Raw genomic sequence first — 20280 nt, 5'->3', positions numbered from 1 at the left:
ATGTTTAAAGTCAGGTTTAAGATTGCAAAAGATTATCACGAGCTTCGGATCCCTCATAGAGATCAGTCCTCAGCCCCCCCCCCCCGTCCTGCATGTTTTAGATGTGTCTCTGTACCAGCACAACCAATTCAAATCACAGTGTTATCTTGTCAGCATGATGCTTTTAAACACTCATTCTTTTAAGTCCTAAGACATGCATGGTGGTCGGTACAGACTAAAATGTAACTCTTTGGCCAAAAGTCTAAACATTGTGTGTTATGGAAAACTAATACTGCAAGTTACCTTGAACCCAACATTTGAACAGTAACAATTGTTGGTGTCAGCATCATGCTTTGGAGGCGGAGCAGCTGGTTGTAGTTGAGGGAAGGTTAAATGAAGTTAATTCCTCAGAGACAACATGCTAAAGACTGTAAGACTTCAGTTTGGGGTTGTGGACTTATTTCCACCAAGACAACAGCCCGAATGATTCAACCAGATCTATAATTCAATTAAATCTTATTCAGGATTTGTTAGAATGCACTACAGTTGTTCAGTGAAAATTAGATCAAAGTCCAAATGAGAGTCTGTGACAGGACTTGAAAATCTCTGGTCACAGATCTCAATCTAACTGAGGATGAGTTATCTCGCAAAGAAGAATAGATACAAGTTTCAGCCTCCAGATGTGCAAAGCTGTTAGAGGCCCCAAAGGAAAACCACAGATCTACAAATACTGAGTCAGCTTTGAAGAATACAAATGCAAAACTGTTCACAAAACTGTAGCACACCAAACATCGTTTTCCTAAAACTTTGTGACTGTGCTGCAGAATGTATTGGACTGTATCAGAAAGAAATCCTATTACGATAACATTGAGGTTTGTGTTTGCACTGTGACAAAATGTGATGAAGCTCGGTAAGTGGGAAAACCTTTCCAATTCGTAGTGAGATGTGATGTGATAAGGCAATATGCATGCGAATCATATTTTGCCACTTTCTATCTAGATGCACCATCCAGAACGAGTGTGCCCGAGGGTTGCTGCCTCGCTCCTGGATCACGCTGGGTGAAGGCCCCAAGCAGTGTCCCTCCATCACCCTGACCCCCCCAGAGATCAGCATCTCTGCAAAAATCGAGGTACTGTTATCTCTCTCTCTCTCTCCCCCCCTGCTATTGCCATCACCTTGTCATAAGCTGCAAGGAATGGCAGTAATGGGGTCACTGTATTTAAAGCAGATTTTTCCCACACACATTTATAATCTGACACCACCTCTGTCGTTGGCCGCCCTATTATTATAACTCGGCTGATACAATCGGACCTCTGCTGTTTGATGCTGTAACCCCACCCCCCCCTCCTTTTAATGCCACCTTCTCCTTTTTAGTAAAGCTGACATTCATCTGCTTGTTTAGCTTTCTGATTTACAGCAGTACTGCCTTTGTTCATGGTCACCGCTCTGATAGCACCTCAGTTTAAATGCACTTTGCCGCACTGAATCACATGGGAGCTCTTTGTGCGGAAATAAGTGGCACACAGCTGCTAAACTAACAAGCCAAATGTGAATTAAAATATCTGTTTTCCCCTCTCAGGTCTTTCACTCACTGAGTGATTAAAGATGCAACCCTGAAATGAGGATTGCGTGCAGTACTGAAATTTTGCACTTCCCTAACATTGTTTTGTAACATCTAACAATTTAAGGTGGTTTGGATTGTAAGTAGTCTGACCCAAAATGAAGTGCAGCTATCCTGATACGTCCAATAAATCTGGACTGAGATGTCGGGTTTCTAGACAAAAGCTTTTCCCCCTCATGAAACCATTGAACCAGTGGTCTCAAACTGCAGTCATCAAGGACTGGTGTCCGATAACTTTTAAATGTCTCTCTCAGCTTCAGCCCACCTGGCGCCAATATTAGCTCATTAGCAGAGGTCTGTAGAGCCTGACTGCATGCCACGGAGGCAGTTAGCGATTTAATTCAAGTGTGTAGGACAAGGGACACATCTAAAAGTTAAAGGACACTGATTCTGAAAGACGATGGTTTAAGACCACTGCACTAAACCCAGGATGAGAATATGCCGTGGTCTGATTAAACCAGGTATGTTTGTTGTTAAAAAAAAAGATCTGTGCATCATTAAAGGAGGTCACACCTACTGTAAAACATGGTGGTGGCAGCCACGGAGTTACTTTTCTTCAAATAGAGCAGAGGTTTTACCTGACGTGGATGAAACTTCTATCAGAACCAGGTTTAGTCTAAACAGCCACCTGCCTCGTTCAGCTGGGACTTGAAACTGAATGGGATAAAGACATGCAAAGAGCCACTGGGATAAAGTCTGTCTAAGGGTAGAAAAAGCAGCTGAAGACCATAACTACAGAGATAGATCAAGATAAACCATCATCTCTATCAAAAAAGGACAGTTTTATGCCTAATCTTAAAAGTAAACAGGGGGTCTGCCTCATAAACAAACACAGGCATCTGGTTCCACAGGAGAGGAGCCTGATAATTGAAAAAGACCCTGCCGTTTAAAAGCCAAGTGCTCCGTTGGGAACATAGAGTTACAGGAAGAAATTAATATATACTCTAAACTCATCAAAAATGTCGTAGTATATGTGGGGGTTTTAATGATGCTTTTTCTTTTCACGGTTTAATGACTATACAGCAAACATGTTCGATAATTTAATAAAGAAGATTTGGATGCACAAGATTGATTATAATGTTAATTTTTCTCTAAATTTCTCAGGGTCAAAATTATACATGCAATCTGGCTAATGTTGGTAAGCAAACTATACCCCAACCACATGTTTGTTATATTCATGAACAACCCTCTTGCATAGTTCTGGCTGGGTGTTTGACCACTCTTCTAGAGTTTATGTAATTTAGTTGGTTTCTAAGCAAAAGCTATCCTTTTAAGTCTAATCCTTAAATTTCCAATAGGGCTTGATATGGCAGACACTTTGTCCGCTTTGGACACAAATTGTCAAAGGGCTGAAGTGAATGTTATTCCACCCACTTTGTACGATGTAACCCCTCAGGATGACACAGCCACCAACATGCCTGACAGTGAAGAGTAAGAACATTCTTACTCTTCAAAGCTGCATCTCGACTCCTCCAAACATTCTTCTTGTCATTATGACCAAGGTCTTATCATATCATCTTATCACAAAACATTTTTGTCCAGACTGGTGCAAAAGTATTTGGTGTTTTATCTTTGGACCTACAAAGGAACCATAAAAAATTACTACAGCTAGAAACTTGTGATCAGGCTCAAAATCTGGGTGTAGTTGTAGACCTGAACCTTCAGAGACGCATACGAACAATTGCAAAGTTGGCCTTCTATTAGTTGAAGACCATTTCTAGGATTAAAGAACTAGTGTCATCTTGAGAAGCTCATCCATGCATTGATTACTAAACAATAATGTCTTCACATGTCTGCCTAAAAAGTCATTCAGCTGCAGCTGATCCAGAACGCTGCTGCTCATGTTCTCACTAAAACTAGGGAACATCAGCGCAGTTTTAAAAGTGCTTCCACTGGCTTCCTGTAGCTCTAAGAATAAACTTTAACATATTTTTGTTAGTTTATAAAATAGCACCAAAGCAGATTAAAACCCCGTTGTCATCGTATCAACCTCCTAGACCACTCAGGTCTTCTGGTTCTTCTGGTCTATTCTACATCCCCAGAATCAGAACCAAACATGGCACGCAGGTTTTATGCCCCACTATTTTGGAATAAATTTCCAGAAAACCGCAAAGATCCAGAGACACTGACCCTGAAACACACTAAACCTACACCAAAACCCCACCTGTTTAGAGTTGCATTTGATTAATAAGAACAGAAACTTGAATAATATATTTGATGATTTAATGATTTGTTTCTCGTTTCATAATTGGTTCTGCGTTATGTGTTTATGGTGTAAAGCACCTAAAACTTGCTGAAATGCGCAGTAGAAATAAATTTGTCTTGGTTTGACTTGTTTTTGGGTCCTGGGTTGTTGCTTGGCAGTTCTGTGGTCTGAGCAAGTTTTTAGACTTTCCATCATTGTCATGCATTTGTTATAAATAATCACCTCAATAATGCAGATTTTTACCATTTCCTTAATCCGAGTGGGTGTTTGTTCTTTGGTGGCATTGCTGGGCTTCTTTAACAGTGCCAGTCTGATTTAATCATTCTTGGCAGGATAATATATCTGGGTTCAAAGATTCCCTGAGTGGTCTGACATGCAAACTGTTGTTTTCAATAATCCCTTCTCATCAGTGCATCGTGTTACAGGGAGATAACAATGCCGTGATTAGATCACTGATCTCTGCCACTTGGAATATATTTGACCTCTAATTACGGAGCATAATTTGATGGAAGGCGGAGACGACAGGTCATTAATTGCTTCATTAATTGTGAATATTTGCTTGTTGGGGGGGTGGTCGGTCTTCAGTGGGCCATAATTGCTTCACCAAACGGCAGATTCAACGGCAGGAAGCCCAGCTCAAGGTTGTCTCCGCAAACAGGAAGCAGGAGGCAGGAAGTCAGGGCCCGAGCGGGGGGAAATGAACGATTCCAGCAAACAATGGGGCAGATTTTTGAGACATGTCAGCACAAGCCGCTGACCACCTCAGCTCCTACCTGCTGAGACGCTGATTTGTTTTCCTCCAGCAGTCCAAGATCCTCTCTCTAAACTTACACCCTCATCCTCAGCCTACATGTTTTTTGTTTTTTTTTCCCCTCACATTGAATTCATTTAACTAAAATTCAGACATGTCAGCGAGGTGTTATGTTTCTCATTATGCATCTGTCATACTTCATCACTTTCTGCAGATTTAGATGTGATTCTAGCACTCTGCCATCTGTTTCTCCATCACATGGTAGTTTTTCTCTTTTTCTGCCTGATCTCCTGAGCAATCTTGAAGTGGCGCCAACATCCTCCGCCCTCTCTCGTCGAGCGTGTGCGCATAAACTCAACCAGAACACACATTTGCGGGCACGGCAAATTAAAAATCTAATTAATTTTGATCAACATGAGCAGCTATTTATGTTTCTGCTCCTATATCTGTTATTTTTTTGTTTGTTTGTTTTTTTTTCTTTCTTTCGCTGCAGGCTGTTGGCATCCTAATAAACGGCAGCATTCCCGATCTGATTGGCTCGAAGGTAGAGTGTGAGTACAAGCCCGGGGTTTCCACCGCTGCCACGGTCTACGGTCTCCAGATCCAGACCTGCCCCCTCCTTCCACCAGAAAACTACCAACCAATACCCCCTGGCACAGGTGAGCCATCCATTTGTCAGGCACATTCATTTTTTTTTTTTTTTTTTTTCAGCATAGAACAAATGTAATTTCCGCTCTCATCTCTCATAATGCAGAAAAGGGTCTGAGTCTGGTGCCGTCTATTTTGCTTCGTGAGAGCGATACCATCTCCAAATGTTGCAGAGCTTGACACATGCGGCCTTTGTTTCTGCAGATCACCTCACTGTTTCGGTGGCGATAAAGGTGAACGGCACGTCCGTTGTTTCTGGGAGCTTCATCATCTACGACTGCGAGAGAACCGGACAAATACACCCAAAGACATCGTAAGTCAAACATTTCACGTCACACTCTCAGAGTTTGTGATTCTTGGCAAATATTTGATGATTCTGTGTCACAGCTCTTCTTAATGCACCTTTTTTTTTTCTTCTGTCGATAATTTTTCTTCTCTTTTGACATCTTTCTACTTTCTTCCTCAGATTCTAGTATAAAAAGATCTCCCTTCTAGTTTTTAATTAAAAGTATAATTAAGGTTTTCACATGAACAGCACATAGCGATGGCATGCTGTCAACGACGACACTGGTGGGCTTCACACTTCTCCATCTGACACACTTTTTAAAAAAGCTCCAAATACCTGATGTTCAGTTTAACGTCTTAAATTACTAGTTAGCATTTCATCCAAATGAGAATTTTGGGTCTGAGATGTAAATTGATGATTCTCTGCTGTCACCGCACTGACAGCTTTAAAGTTTTTTTTTTATTTATTTATTTTTTATTTTAACTCTGGCTGCTTTTTTCTTATTTCCACAAGTTTTTTTTTTTTTTTTTAGAGGAATGAATTCGGTTTGCTTTTCTTGTTAATTCACCTGACACATTCATATAAAACTTTTAATTGAATCTCTTGGCACTTAGTTACCAGCATCTTGTTAGAAATACATAATTTTTTCCCGATGTTTAGTTTAATCTTTGAAAAGTAGTAAATACTAAAATAGTTTAAGGTAAGGTAGTTCCTAAAGAACAGAAAACTTGTCATATTTGAGAATTTAAGGATGAGACATCGCTCTGGACTTTAACTGGACCATCCTTCCCTGCCAGGTCATTATTGTAAATAAAAAATTGTTCTTAATAACTCACCTGGTTAAATAAAGGTTAATTAAAGTAAACTAAAAATAAAAAAATGTGGAAGTTTTTCAATCTAAATCATTTCATTTCAGCTCTGGTTGTGTGTTTAGGGTCATTGTTCTGGTTGAAGCTGGATTTCTACCTTAGCCTAAAGTCTCTTGTAACAATTCTTCTACAATTGTTTTATACTTTAACATCTGCCAAAATGAGTGAAAAAAAAACATAAGAAATGAAAACTTATGAAAGTTTGAAGAACAGTCCCAGCACTACCTTAAGAACGTCCTTCCTTGATTTAAAAGTTTTGCACAAAGCTGTGACTCTGATCTGTGTTTTCTGAAAGGACAGAAATCCAAATAAATATGTAAGCCACATCGCAAGACAACCTCGTAAATCTAACTGTCACTTTATTAGTAAATACTTTGCGCTATTTATTGGGTAGAACATTCATTTCCAATAGACTATTTATTCTCTATGCCTGCAGCTTTTATTGAATTACTTGATCTGATTATATCCTCTCCACTTTCCCACGTTTTAACGACAAGGCTTATAATAAATCCCCCAAAACAATCCCTCCTAACGGAGACTAAACACCAACAAACTGCTCTTGTAGCAGTCTCCAAACAGAAAACCTGAACCGAAATATCGAGCCTTTCCCTCAGTGCCGTTTCAGATCTGCACACACAGCTGGACAATAAAGACAAAGCAAAGCCTCAATTCTGTGTTTGTTCTTCTTCTTCCACGTCCCTCGTCTCCTCATCAAATGCTTTTTATTTAGGCCATGCTGGGTAAACACAGCCAACATGTCCTCTCCCAGGGCTTATTGTGTGTGTTTGGTTTGCTCAAGGTTTCCTCAGTGCCGGCTCAAATGCGGGATTAATATTCTGTAAATGTTAAGCCAAAGGAAATTACATATGTATGTTTGGTTGATCACACCCGTGTTTGTTTTTGTTAAAGACTTTGACTTGGATGTCCTTGTCATAGCGGCGGGGTTTTTCCTCAAAATGTGGAGGCATTCCAGCTGGCATCCTCCTGCATGCTGGACCATGTTGCAGGATCTTCTCTATCTGATCCCGAGAGCCTCATCCATGTGCATTGAGTGTGTTTGACAGATTCACAGAGATCCCCCGCCCCACCGACAAAAAAAAAAGCATTTTGGTCTCCCCCTCCCTTTGTTCACTTTTTGAAAGTAGTTTCGAGGTGTGAACACAGCGGCTGCAGGTGTACGTGTGTGAGACTGCACCCAATATGTGGCGGGGTCCAGGAGTGTGAAATTAGACGGCGGTTTGTCGGAGGTGATAATGAGCAAAGTGCCGTTCGCACAGGAAGAGCATTACGCAGAGAGGTGCAGAACTGCTGGGCTCTATCTGATCTCATTCACTTCATGCTGTTTATTTTTTTTCAACAGTGGGTTTTGTTATACACTTAGATCCAATGAAACCACACAAAAGAGCTCTTCTTTTATGAAAAGCGCCATCACTCTGCTAATAGATAAATCAAAGTCTTGAAGGATGAGAAAGGAAAACCTCCTCTTCTGAAGAAAGCATTTTCTTTGGTTTTAAAGCAGAGATCCGCCTCTGTTTTATGCTAACTGAGGCTATTATGTTTCATTTAAGTGACGTCGGGCATTAATGCTTTTAGAACCAAAGGCATTAGACTTTTCATTCCGCACACTTCGAATGAAATTATGCGCTTTTATAAAGCTAATTTCGCTTCAGTAATAAAGTTAATCGACAACATGATTGTTTGCTAGCTGAGTACAAGCTCCTCTGGTATGAACAAAATTAATTTCAGAATGCACGTATGTCATTACTTGTAATCTTTAAGCACAAATGTTGCATTGATTCATTTGAATAAGTCAGAATGCAACAGAAAAGAAAGTCATTGTAGTGATTAAACTTATAACAGTGAAAGTTGTGTGTTATATATTGTTTTGCAAGTAGAGTGATACGTTTCCAGTGTTTATTTCTGTGAGTTTTGATGATTATGGACTGTATCTAATGAAAACCTAAAATTCAGATTTTCATAAAAATCAGAATCCATCCATCTTTACAGGGGAGGCTGGTGCTTTCTCCAGCAGCCATTGGGCAAGAGGCAGGGTGCATCTTGCACCTGTCGCCTGTGCATCTCATAGCAACACAGTACAAACAATCACTCACACGAAAAGACAATATAGAGACCAGTCAGCCTAATGGTTGTGTTTTTGGACGGTGAAAGGAAGCTGCAGTACCTGGAGAGAATCCATGCATGCACATATAAACTCCATGAAAGACCCCAGCCGGGACTAAAAGCCATTACCTTCTTGCTGCAATGCAACAGTCCTACCAACTGCACCACCGTGCATCCCATGCAATCCAAATCCAAATAATGAGAAATGCTTTTTATTCAGAAAATATCTGTCTACCAAAATATTCTCGTATTGCACAGTAAATACAATCAGTTCTTACTCAGTGGTACTTTTGCCTGAACGTCCTGTAGTAGATCATCCAAGTACATACAAAGTCCTTCTAGAAATAAAACCCCCATCTTCATGAAACCTTTGCACCTTTTTCTGCTGCAGTTTTTCCTTTCACTTGACTTTCTATTGATAGTCATGGACAGAGCTCTATGTGATCTCTCTCTCTCTCTCTCTCTCTCTCTCTCTCTCTCTCTCTCTCTCTCTCTCTCTCTGTAACGTCCCTTCTTATCTTTTTAGCCATTTTTACACAACATAATCGTCACATAACATTATAAAATAATCTTTATATTCATCTTATGTGATGAAGTTGAGTTTTACAGTAGCTATAAGTTGCAATAATAAAACTTTATAGACCTAAACTATCTCACAAATATCGATTATTTAACAAATAGCTCTCTGTAATTAATCCATATAATATGCATACATATGCTTAAAATAAAATAAAAAGTAATAAAAAAAGAACTGTAAGCTTGACATTAGTGATTATAAAACAGAGGTTTGTAATTTGGTACTGTTTGTATTGTATTTTTATGACTGTGCAGTGGTAGGGTATATGTGTGTTTTTTGAGTTTACACTATTATTAACTCTGCTGCTTATGGATTACAATTGGAAACTTTAGCTTCAGCTAAATCTGGTTTTTAACTAAATTATTGAAATTAAGTGTTTCATTCATTTACTGAGTTGCACCAGTACAAAGAAGTAATTGTGAAAAATTCACAAATGTATTGTATCTGTAGGACTAATGTAGATTTTATAAGAAAATAGTGAGAAGACAGAAAATTTCACACCAAGCCGTTTTTTTCAGAACAACAGACAACGTGTAAGCACTTGAAAATCAACACAGTCGCAGTTTTAATTTATCTATATCCTAACATGGTCGCAGGTTATTTATTTGGAAAGTTTGGATCTCATGTCTGTTGCCAGGAATTCAGAATATTTTGGCCTTCGCTGACTGAATGTTGTCCAATATTTTTCATTGTGTTGAATTTTTTTTCTCCCTCCTTTGTTGAGTCCAGAAAATTAACAGAAGTGTAATAATGAAGAAAGGTTTCATACAATATATTTGGCTGAACGAGCCCGCTAGCTGTTCCAAATGTAACGAATCAGGAGAAATGTGTTAAAAGCGAAGAAAACAGATAGTATTTACACTTCTGAGAGTCACACGGTAAAGTTCATTTATGATATAATGGTGCCAAACCAGTTTGCATGCGTGTGTTTGTCTGAGAGAGTGAGCGCTGTTTATACAACTCTCCCTGAACACAGTTAAAGTGATCACTGGGTAAAGTGTTAATGACAAGCAGACCGTGGCATTCCAGCGTCGCTCTGCAGCCTAGAAGGACAAACACTAAACATTCACTTCTCTCTCTGCCACAAACTTACTCTATTTATGTTCCATCCTTTACTTTCTTTTCATTTCACTTTTTTTTCCACATCTCAGTTCTCTTTCTTTTTTCCTCTTGTGTCTGTTAGTTAACTTGCACTCCCCTCCCTGAGAGTGAGGCTTTCTTCTGGATGTATTTCTCTCTGACAGAGGTGTGATTGAGGATGTGTGTTTAACCGCTGTGTCCACGGAGGGACCCTGAGAGTGTGTGTATTTAGCGCGAGTGTGTACGCGAGTGGTCATTACGACCAGGGGTGAGCAGTTTCACAGGGTGTTTGCTGTCAGCTTTCAGTCGAGCACAGAGAGAGTGTGGTGTGTATGCAAACAGTCTGCATGTAAATGTGGGTGGGTGGTGAGGTTTTTAGGTGTTTTAGTAGGACAGAAAGGGAGTCAGGGAAAAGTGCAGCTGATAAGAGCCTGGAGGAGTCCGTCTGCTTTTAATCAGAACACACACACGCAGACAGTTACACATCCTCTTACACCCTCCGCCGTCTAATCTAGAGACCCCCTCAGAGTGTTGCTATCACTGGAGGCACCATCTTTCCTAGTGTGGGACATCTGTCTCTACCCAGAGGCTACTCAAAGATGCAGACTCCACACACACACACACACCCACGCACACACACACACGCGTCTACAGAGTGCTGGTATATTTAGGTGGTTTATCTGGAAGTCACATTGTTGGCCCTTGTCTACAAACGATCTGTTTGTTACAACTCAGAATGACAAAGAAAGGAGTTGATTTAGATGTTTTCCAGGCCTGGAGGATGGAAACAATTTCACATTTCCAGAATTTGAACATTCTTTTATCTAAAACATCCATCCATACGTCCATCCATTTATCATCCGTCCATCCATCTGTCCACCTGTCTGTCAATTCCTCCATCCATCTTTGCAGTTATTTGCGAGTTCCTTAGTTAAAGCCGAATCTGTGACTCCTTCAGGGCTGATTTTTGAAGCGATCCTTCAAAACAAGAAATTTCCCTAAAAAAAAAAAAAAATACAACGCTTTGTCATGAAAAATGCCAATACATGAAAAAACCTTCTTTTTTTTTTTTTTTATCATCTCAACTGCTTTTCCAGCCTTCGTGCTCACTGTGCACACATCAGCTGAGCCCGCGAGCGTGATCTAGCAAATGTTCTCGGTAAAGCCGCTACATGTCAGCACCGTAAAACCCGAGCCTGATTTCACAGAAATTTAAACACATGAGACGGCATGCGTACTCATGCATCATCATTTAGCAGCGAGAGAGTCTGATCTCAGCCGAGTTGGCCCACCCTGACCTCTCCGCCGGCTGAGCCGCGACCGTGGAATGAGCGTGTCTGCCACTGTGACTAATCATTACTTCCTTTTATTAAAGCTTCACTTTGACGCCCGTAATCAGTTCAGCCTCCCCATTTGTTTTGCACTCCAAAATGAGTCAGAGCGGGCTTCATGCTCAACTTTTACATGGGGACGATCACAGGGACATGATATGGGGGTGAAAACAAACCAGATGGAATATTTTCCCTCTGATTTTGATTTCTGTCACAGTATGTTAGAAAATACACAATGCATGTTGTAATACATCATATTGGCATTATGTACAAAAAAGCCATGCGTAATTAAAAAGTAAAAGGAAATTTTATTCATTTTTGGAAATGAGTATATGAGTAATGCAATGTCTTTGTAAGTAACTCCCTTTTCTCTTAAACCCTAAATAAACATCCATGAAATAGGGGTAGAGTTTGAAGCAGGGTAAAGTAAAACATTATTACAATAATCTGATGGAGCACTGTTCAGTAAATAATCTGAAATAGAGTATCGCCACCTAATTTGACACATTGAACAAGTTCACGATTGTGCTGCAGAATGCATGTGGGTCAGAGGAAAATATTTACCGTATTTTTCAGACTTTAAGCCGCTACTTTTTCTCCCATGCTTTGAACAATGCGGCTCAAAGCCCGGTGCGGCTTTTCTGTGGATTTTTCTTCAACTGCCAGGGGGCGCTTTAGCAGGAAGTGAATCATTGGAAGTCAAACTTAGAAATCAAAGAAGAAAGTGCTAATTTTCATATAGAACAAGCACATGCTAGCAGCAGTCACGACGGAGAAATGTTTTCAAACTCATACCTCCTCATCATGGAAACAACATGAAGAAGTTCATATGATGCCGCTTTTAAGTTGAAGGCTATCGATCTGGCAGTACAGATGCGCGTAAGCTCGGCGTGAACGAATCCATGGTTCGGCGTATATATAGCCTGTTAAAAAAAACAAACAAAAAAAAAAACTTTGTGGGTGCGGCTTATAGTGAGGTGCGCTCTATAGTCCGGAAAATACGGTACCCTCCTGGTCAGGCTGTGTAGTTTAAGGTATAGTAATATGATTTGAATAGTTCTGTGTCTATCTTTGTTTTCAGGTGCATGAGCTGCCTGAGCACAAGGTGGAAGTGCTACTGGGACCAAGAGCACCACCAGTGCCTCTCAAGCAAAGATGAATCGAAGCCAAATCTGCTTGAAGTGAGTAATTCTCCCTCCAATCTATCAACCAGACAGATCCTAGGAGGAGTTCATGATATCAGTATCCTACAAGCCCAAACCTCCGACACAATCCAGACTCGGCAGTAAAAAAGAAAAGTTTTCTTTTAATAATGTGAGTCCAGACTGGTTAGGCAAGAGCAGCCATGTGGTGAATCATCGTGAGGTTACAGTGTCAGTGTCTCAACTACAGTGTGCAGAAAAGTTGAAACCAGCTATAAAATCTCAAGAGGTTCTGCTTTTACAGACTCATAACAGGATAATGTGGTATTTTAAAGCTCCTATGACCTGCTCTAACGTTTCACTCTGCCAGATATTTGCGAATGAGTGAAAGAGTATATTCAATGCGCCTTAACGTCTGTACGGACCTGCTTTTATATGTTTTTGAGTAGGAGCCCATACACATAAATTTTATAGATATATATTTAGTAATATAAACCGTGTAAGTGCAAGAAGTGCTCTAAAACAACAACATCAAAAAAAAAAAAAAAGCATATCAAACAGAGTAACAAGATACGAGAGCAAAAAAGGGAAAGTTATCCATAACAAGCCCAGCCTCATTGGAAACTATTACCAGCCTTCTTTGGACGCTTTCCTGACAACATCAAGATTAAGTCGGCTATCAAACTATTTGTGTCGACTTTAGAGTTTTACTGCTGAGCCAAATCCCATGGCCTGTGTGGCCCCGCAGATTTTCCCTCTCCGCTCACACTCTTTTATTATCGGGTCACATGGGAGGGGGAGGACACGGCTCTCTCTCCTCTGGTCAGCCACAGGTCTACTGGTGTTTTCCTTAAGCCTTTTATTGCTATGAGTGTTTAATGATTAGTTTTATATCTCGTGAGTTTTACACAGTCGGAGTAATAGAAGCACGATTGCATCTGTAAAGTAAATGGAGTAAATCTCCATTAGATTAGCATGAAAGACTGGTGCTTTTTTTTAAGCTGCTTTATGTATTTAAATGATAGTTTCTGTTTAAACGTGAAATAAGATTTTTATAATATGGGTCATGAGGTCATCGGGAAGTAGGCTGCCGTTTCCTGCTCTGCTCGGGGCTTCACAGCGTCCGGTGGCTCTGTTTTTCTAATCCTTCATCATCTCCCTATTTGAAGCCATTGTTGTTTCCCTCAAAGAGAGACTTCACCCTCTCATTTCCTGCTTGTCCAGATAAACAGGACAGGTATTTTTGGGTGGTGGATGTATGGAAGAGGGGGCAGACGAAGCCATTGTTTTCTTTAACTCTTGTATGTCACTTCCTTCTCCCTCTGAAATCCCCCATCTCCCACTGCAGAGCGCTGCTTCCTGTCCCAGCCTGATTTCCTCTGAGGTTCCTCCATCACCTTCAGGAATGGCCCAAGACTTCATCATGAACCTGAGCAACATCCAAGGGGTACGTTAGATGTCCTCCAGCCTCTGAGCTGGGCTGTCTCCAGAAACCGCATGTGGTGAATGTGATTGGAAGAAAAAAGAAGCATATGGTGTCTTTGCTTCAAGCTGGGCTAAAACAGATGAATGTTTTCGCTCTGGGATTGGGGTCAATGGATGACTGAAACCAGCCTGGGTGTTCTACTTGTTGAGAATACATTGACTCTCAACCATTACAAGATCTGCTTGCTATGACATAAAAAATATAAAAATTTGACTTTTTCAGCATGAAATTTGATTGTATCCTGTAGCGTTCAAAAAGCAAATCAATCAAAGGGAAAAGTATTAAAAAAAACTAATGATGTGGTTGCACAAAATGTACACAATCCCAAACTAAAATGTTTTTATTTAGTTTCTTGAGTTCACATGCTCATCAATGTTCATTTTCCTTGAAGGATTTTTCTATCATGGCTCTTTTGCATCTATTAGTTTCCAATATTATGTCATCGTACAAAGATATCAGTCAGGAGAAGGGTACAAAAAAGAAACACTGCAGTTTATATATGTCATGGCTAGGGCTGAAACGATTCCTCGAATGATTCTAGTACCTCGATTACTAAAATTCCTCGAGGAAAATTTACCTGCCTCGAAGCTTCGTTAATTTATGTTTTATTAGTTAGCGCACCGTGTTCCGGCCGGGACTTCATTTGCGTTGCGCGGAGCTCTCACTTCCGCCTCTGAGTTGTTGACAAAAGCTAAGTCTCAGCGGCATAAAGTCTAATCTTCAAGATTGGCCCGTGGGGATTTTATAGATTGATGATATTGCCCGACTTTTTATCGTTTTTGGGGAACCAATAAGCATCCTTAAAATGACTGGGGGAATGCCTGGAGTACGGCAGCATTTCTCCTCCGGGGCTGCTGGTTGAAAGCGAACGGCGGGAAGAGCGCTGAGGTGAGCGGATAGCCTGAACAGGGCGGGCGGCTGAGTAGCTGATGCTTACCGTGGAAATGTAGCTTTACCGACGAACCGCACAATAAATTTCATATCCCGGTCTGAAGAAACGGGTGGCGGAGCGCATCGTACATGGCTGGTAGATGAGTTTCTGAGTGTGACCAGTGAAGGTGTAGTAAATATCCCGTATTGCTTCCCCCCGTGTTCGTCCCCTAGTCTAACGGTTCGTCAGTCCGCTGGTCTATTTCCTCCCCTCCACCCCATGTTCGTTCATTCGCCCTCTCCTCCCACTCCAGGCGGCATTTCCCGTATTTTCAAACCCAAAGCGTGACAGGTTAGGTGGCAAGGTGAGTTTAATTAATCTATTAAACTCACTGAAGATGAATACATAAACTAAAAGCTGGATTGTAGACATTTTTTATAAGCATATTTGTGAGCCTGCCTCTTTATTAAATTCAATATAATTTCAGATTTTTCTATAACTTTTCTTCTGGTTAACTTAGAAAGTGAGCTATTATTGTTACAGGTTAGTTTTCTAAACTACAAAAAAGCTACTGTTAGGGATGCTCAAATATGAAAAATTGGACTGATATTGATATATGATAGTAACACCGGTATTATGCCAGATTTACCAATATTCCATTTTATTTTATTTTTTTATCCGATTACTCGATTAATCGTAAGAATAATCGATAGATTACTCGATTACTAAAATATTCGTTTACAACAGCCCTAGTCATGGCACAGTAAAGGCAGTAACAAATAATTCTAAAAAAAAAAAAAAAGCTTTATCCAATATTTGTGAATAGAGAAGCTGCAACTAGCAATGTTGACTACAGCTACAGCAATTTCTGGTAGGTGCAGGTTGTGTTTAACATGTGATAGCAATGTTGTGGATTCTCCATATGTCTGAAATAAATCACAACTTTAAAAGACAGATGCATTTTCATCCAAATGAATCTTCCAGATTATATCGACCTGCAGATGTACCTACTTGTGCAATATCACAATCACAAAGGACTTCTTGGATGCAATATTTAAAAGAATATTGTATTTCATGTGTCATGCAAGCAACATCTGTCAATAACATTTAGCCTATTGGATGGACTGTTCCTGCCCTTGATGCCCACAGTGGCTGTTTATTATTATTATTTTTTTTTTTTTACTGTCTAAAATGCTAAACGTCACGTTGTGAAGAAAGAAACAGCAAGGAAAATGTGAGCAAATTATAATCAGTATTATCATCACAGTATTCAGAAAATATTCCCAAATACATGGTTCTTGCCATTATGTACCCATATTCTAGTCCTAGGTCAAATTTCTTAAAGCCATGACAAAGATTTTGTTTTGGTCTGCTGAAACCAAACTGGCCACAAATACAAAAAAATATATATATATATTTTCAGACAAAAAGCAAAACTCTGACAGAAGTTTTCACCTGAATTATATGTGGACAACAGGTTTCCACATTGCCTGATCAAATATTTTCAAGTTAAGATGCTGACAGAATTCTACCACATGAGACTGAATGCTGATATTCCCTTCATAAAGTGTCAGTGTTTGCACACTTAGCAACCGGGACTTTTTGTTTATGACATCATTCCCTCCAACAAATTTGTCTTTTCACTGGAATTGCACAGGATAAATGTCACACTATTTGCGGGAAATCCATGATCTGACTTTCGAGAATGAAAAGAGTTTCGGGATGAAGAGTTCCTCGGCTGTTTGGGCATGCTCACCCTCCGGTATCCAACCATGATGAGTAGTGTCTTTGTCAGCACACTGTACGGCGTGTGCATTCAGCCCGAGGCAGCAACACTCGGAGCAGGAGCTTAATTTTGCTCTTGTTCATTTTCATTCAGGCAGTCCTCTCAGATCACTGGTTAAAACTCCCATTCATGCAGTTAATCTGCACCGAGGGGCTTCAGAAGCTGACACTGCACCAACGAGGATGAGGACACAACTCCGAGATCTGCTCAAAATGCCAGTGCTGACTGGTTGCCAGGCGTGGCCGGTCACACTCTTAACCCCGGCTGGCCTCTCACGTTGTCTTTCTGGCGTGTTGCTATGGTGACAGACATTGAGTCACACACAGACTTCTTCAGGATAGCTGTTCGTGCTACTCTTCATTATGAAAGTTTATACAGACTGACATTGTTTGATCAATGTCTTCATCTCGGACAAGTCAGCAGAGCAGGAAATGTGCTGCCAATCAAATTTATCCGGTGCTCGGATCCTCCCGGGATCTTTCTTTTGAATTCCCACGCTTTCACCACAGAGAAAAAAATAAATTCAGAACGAGTTTCTCATCTTTTACATCCCATCTCTGACTGACTCTCAGAGAAATTTTCACAGTAGCACAGAAAACGGAGAACCGTGCAGCTGCCATAAATATTAGCCGTCTCCGGTGTCAGAAAGCGCCGTGAAATAGCAGCGTCCTGGAGAGGCCGATCAAAGTAGACCCATTTAAGCCGGCCGGATTCACAGACAAATGACTTCTTCCACTTTAAGCACTTATCGTCTGCTGCTCTTACCTGTCTCTGCTTCTCCATGGTCTCAGATATCCCCGCTCCGGAGAACTCAGGGCACTTATTTTGTGGAGAAATAAATTCACACTCATTATTCTGACTCCCAGATGAGCTGCCGAGGTGTGGGAGTCCAGATGTTTATGAATATGAAATCTGAAAGTCTTTTTCTGGCAAGCTCAGTTAATATGGGATTAATTTTATTTTCATTTTCCTGGTGCCTTCTCAGGGTTGATGATTGTTGCCAGAAATTAAGATTCTGTGCATTTGTTTAATCCTTTAATTTTTATTTATTTATTTTTTATTTTCTTTTTTTCAAATCTGGAGAGCCACATAGTATCACATTTTTCTTGGCCGTTGTTTTAAAAAATACTCCATATTGTTTAAAGTAAGTGTCTTGCTCAACAGACGGAGAAGCTTGAGTGTGACTTTGGAATAGGACGGCGCTATGAGGCCATATGGCTGGACAACTCAACTGTCAAGTGCAGTGGGGTGACGGTAAGTTCGGACAATAACCTTCCAGAAATAACCAGTGAGGCAATTTGTTTCATCCACTGCTTTACTGAGCTCACTCTTGTTATGTTTAAAGCTTGTCAGCTGTTTTTAATAATAACTTTCCTTTGTTTATGAGTTAACAAGAGACCCATTATCACAGCGCTGACCACATTTATTGTCAAGCCTGGAAATGATGAGTAATTGCAGAAGCATATTACACTAAAAGAGCTTAAAAAAAAAAAAAAATCCAACTTGAAATTTGTGCACACTTATCAAATTAAGAAACCCCTAATTTTAACGAATTGTTAGGAACAAGATTATGTTCAATTTTCCAGCACAGGGCATCAGATTTTTATTTAAAATCTTCTGGTTTTTGAAAACGTTAACTGGTAAGGCATCCTAGTAGGTAGGGGTGGGCAACGCTAAATAAAAATGAATTGCACTAACCCTAACCAACATGGCGTTCATTAGAGGGCAGTGCTAAAACAATAAAGCGCTAAACAAAAATTCAGTTCCACTGTTAGCTCATTACTACTGTTCCCACTACTGCCTATAGGAATCTCAGGGTCTTTGGATAAGCATCACATATTCTCCACCATAATTCACAGTTAGTATTTGTGGCTTTTCCAGATATTTTGTTTTACTAAACTCCAGTTCAGATCTCAGTTGACTTTAGCTATTTCCACAGGTTTTGAGATGATATGACAGAAAATCTTTCCCTTGCATGCCTCTCAAATAACCAATTGGTCTACAGATTGCATTTAATGGTTATTATGGAGACTTAGTAACTGGTATTTCAAAGAGTTCATGATGTTATGAACTCTAACAAGGTTCCCAGAGCCTTTGGAAGAAAAATGGCCCCACACCATTATTAGTCCTCTACCGTACTAAAAAATGGACATGAAGAGTTTTTTTTTTTTTTTAATATTCATCCACTGTTTCACACTAAACATACCTAAAGTAGCTGTTGCTGAAAGTGAATATTAGTCTGTTCTAATCAAAACTCACAATTCTTGCAGTATATATTAAAAATCCATGTTTATGTTCGTTACACTGCAACAGAAACTGTGTTTTTACAGCATGACTCTCAAATATTGATTGGCTCATAGATAGCATCTAATAGCTCTTACTGAGACTTGACCCCAAGACGTTACTCTTGGTGCAACAGTAAAATTAGTAGATTATTTTGTGATTCCAAGATGAATAAGAGACCTTTTGCAGCGCAGAAACTCGGATCAGCCTGAAAAGGTATAACGTGAAAACTTAATTTACATAAATTTTGTTAACTTTAAATCAGTTGTTTCATTAAAGAAATCATTATTTTCTAACATGGATTTACCCCACCCAATTGAATAAATTATAGTCAAATTAAAGATTTGATTTATTAAAAATATTCAGTGTGACATTATGCACTGCAATGCTCCAGTCCCGGTGCACTAAATCCATCTAAAAGGGCTTTTAGATGGATCCATCTAAAAAGGCTTTTAGGTGGATTTAGTGGTGCCAATAAATGTGGCTCCCGCTGTATGTGGGGCAACAGTAAGAAGAAGCACAATGGATATAACACAGAGTCCAAGCACCCAATGTTTGGCTGATATTACCTTCCTCTTTGCTCATTTAGTTGTTCACCAATCAGAGGAGTCAGATTTACCACCTCAGCCTCAGGAGAGCAGGATACTTCAGCAGTCAGAGGGAGGATATATTCCTTGACAGCCCTCAGCCCATGAAAGGTAAGACGTAAAACCTGTGATTAGACAGACATGCAAAAAGAATGAAAAACACAGCCCGATGCTATGCTGAGATCCTTCTCCTCTTCCGTACTTTAAAGGGAAAAAAACACACACACAAAAAAAAACATGACACCGATGCTCAGAGAATGCATTCTTGACGAGTCGGGTGGATTTGATTGACCCTGTTGAAAAATAAAGAAATACTTACAGGGATAGAGCGTGTCAGACTGCCTTTCACTTGTAATCATAGCAGTTTGTGTATTCCAACACATAATTTTCCAACAACCAGTAATTTACCATAATGTTATATTCTGCTAACGCCTAATTACACGTAATAATTACAGAACATGGGGGAGCTGCAATTGAAGGTGTTGTCATTGCCTCTTAGAAGCAATGTCCAAACCTATTGTCATAAATACAGTTTGAGCTCCATGACAACAGCGAGATGATGAGAGGTGGCTTGCGCTGTTGAACTTGGCATATTGTCTCGCGGAGCTGCTCCAAGCCAGTTGTTTGCTTGTCCCAGTCCCAGATGTGACGTTCGC

At 40.1% G+C, this 20280-nt stretch overlaps 1 protein-coding gene across 4 annotated transcripts in view; it reads left to right on the top strand.

Annotated features, from left to right (window-relative positions):
- plxnd1 (plexin D1) overlaps positions 1-20280 on the top strand; it is a 99440-nt gene that overhangs the window by 21142 nt on the left and 58018 nt on the right. For all 4 annotated transcript variants that reach the window (XM_088007256.1, XM_088007254.1, XM_088007253.1 and 1 more), the window contains exons 5-11: positions 979-1108; positions 5051-5216; positions 5410-5518; positions 12551-12650; positions 13960-14058; positions 17919-18008; positions 19627-19735. In XM_088007256.1, coding sequence (XP_087863382.1) covers positions 979-1108; positions 5051-5216; positions 5410-5518; positions 12551-12650; positions 13960-14058; positions 17919-18008; positions 19627-19735 — 803 coding nt within the window. The remainder of the gene's footprint in view (positions 1-978; positions 1109-5050; positions 5217-5409; positions 5519-12550; positions 12651-13959; positions 14059-17918; positions 18009-19626; positions 19736-20280) is intronic.

The sequence above is a fragment of the Poecilia mexicana genome, unplaced genomic scaffold, assembly GCF_051168715.1.
Source record: "Poecilia mexicana isolate PSO_F unplaced genomic scaffold, ASM5116871v1 scaffold_7, whole genome shotgun sequence".
Lineage (NCBI taxonomy): Eukaryota > Metazoa > Chordata > Actinopteri > Cyprinodontiformes > Poeciliidae > Poecilia > Poecilia mexicana.
This window is presented reverse-complemented; position numbering and strand designations above follow the sequence as displayed.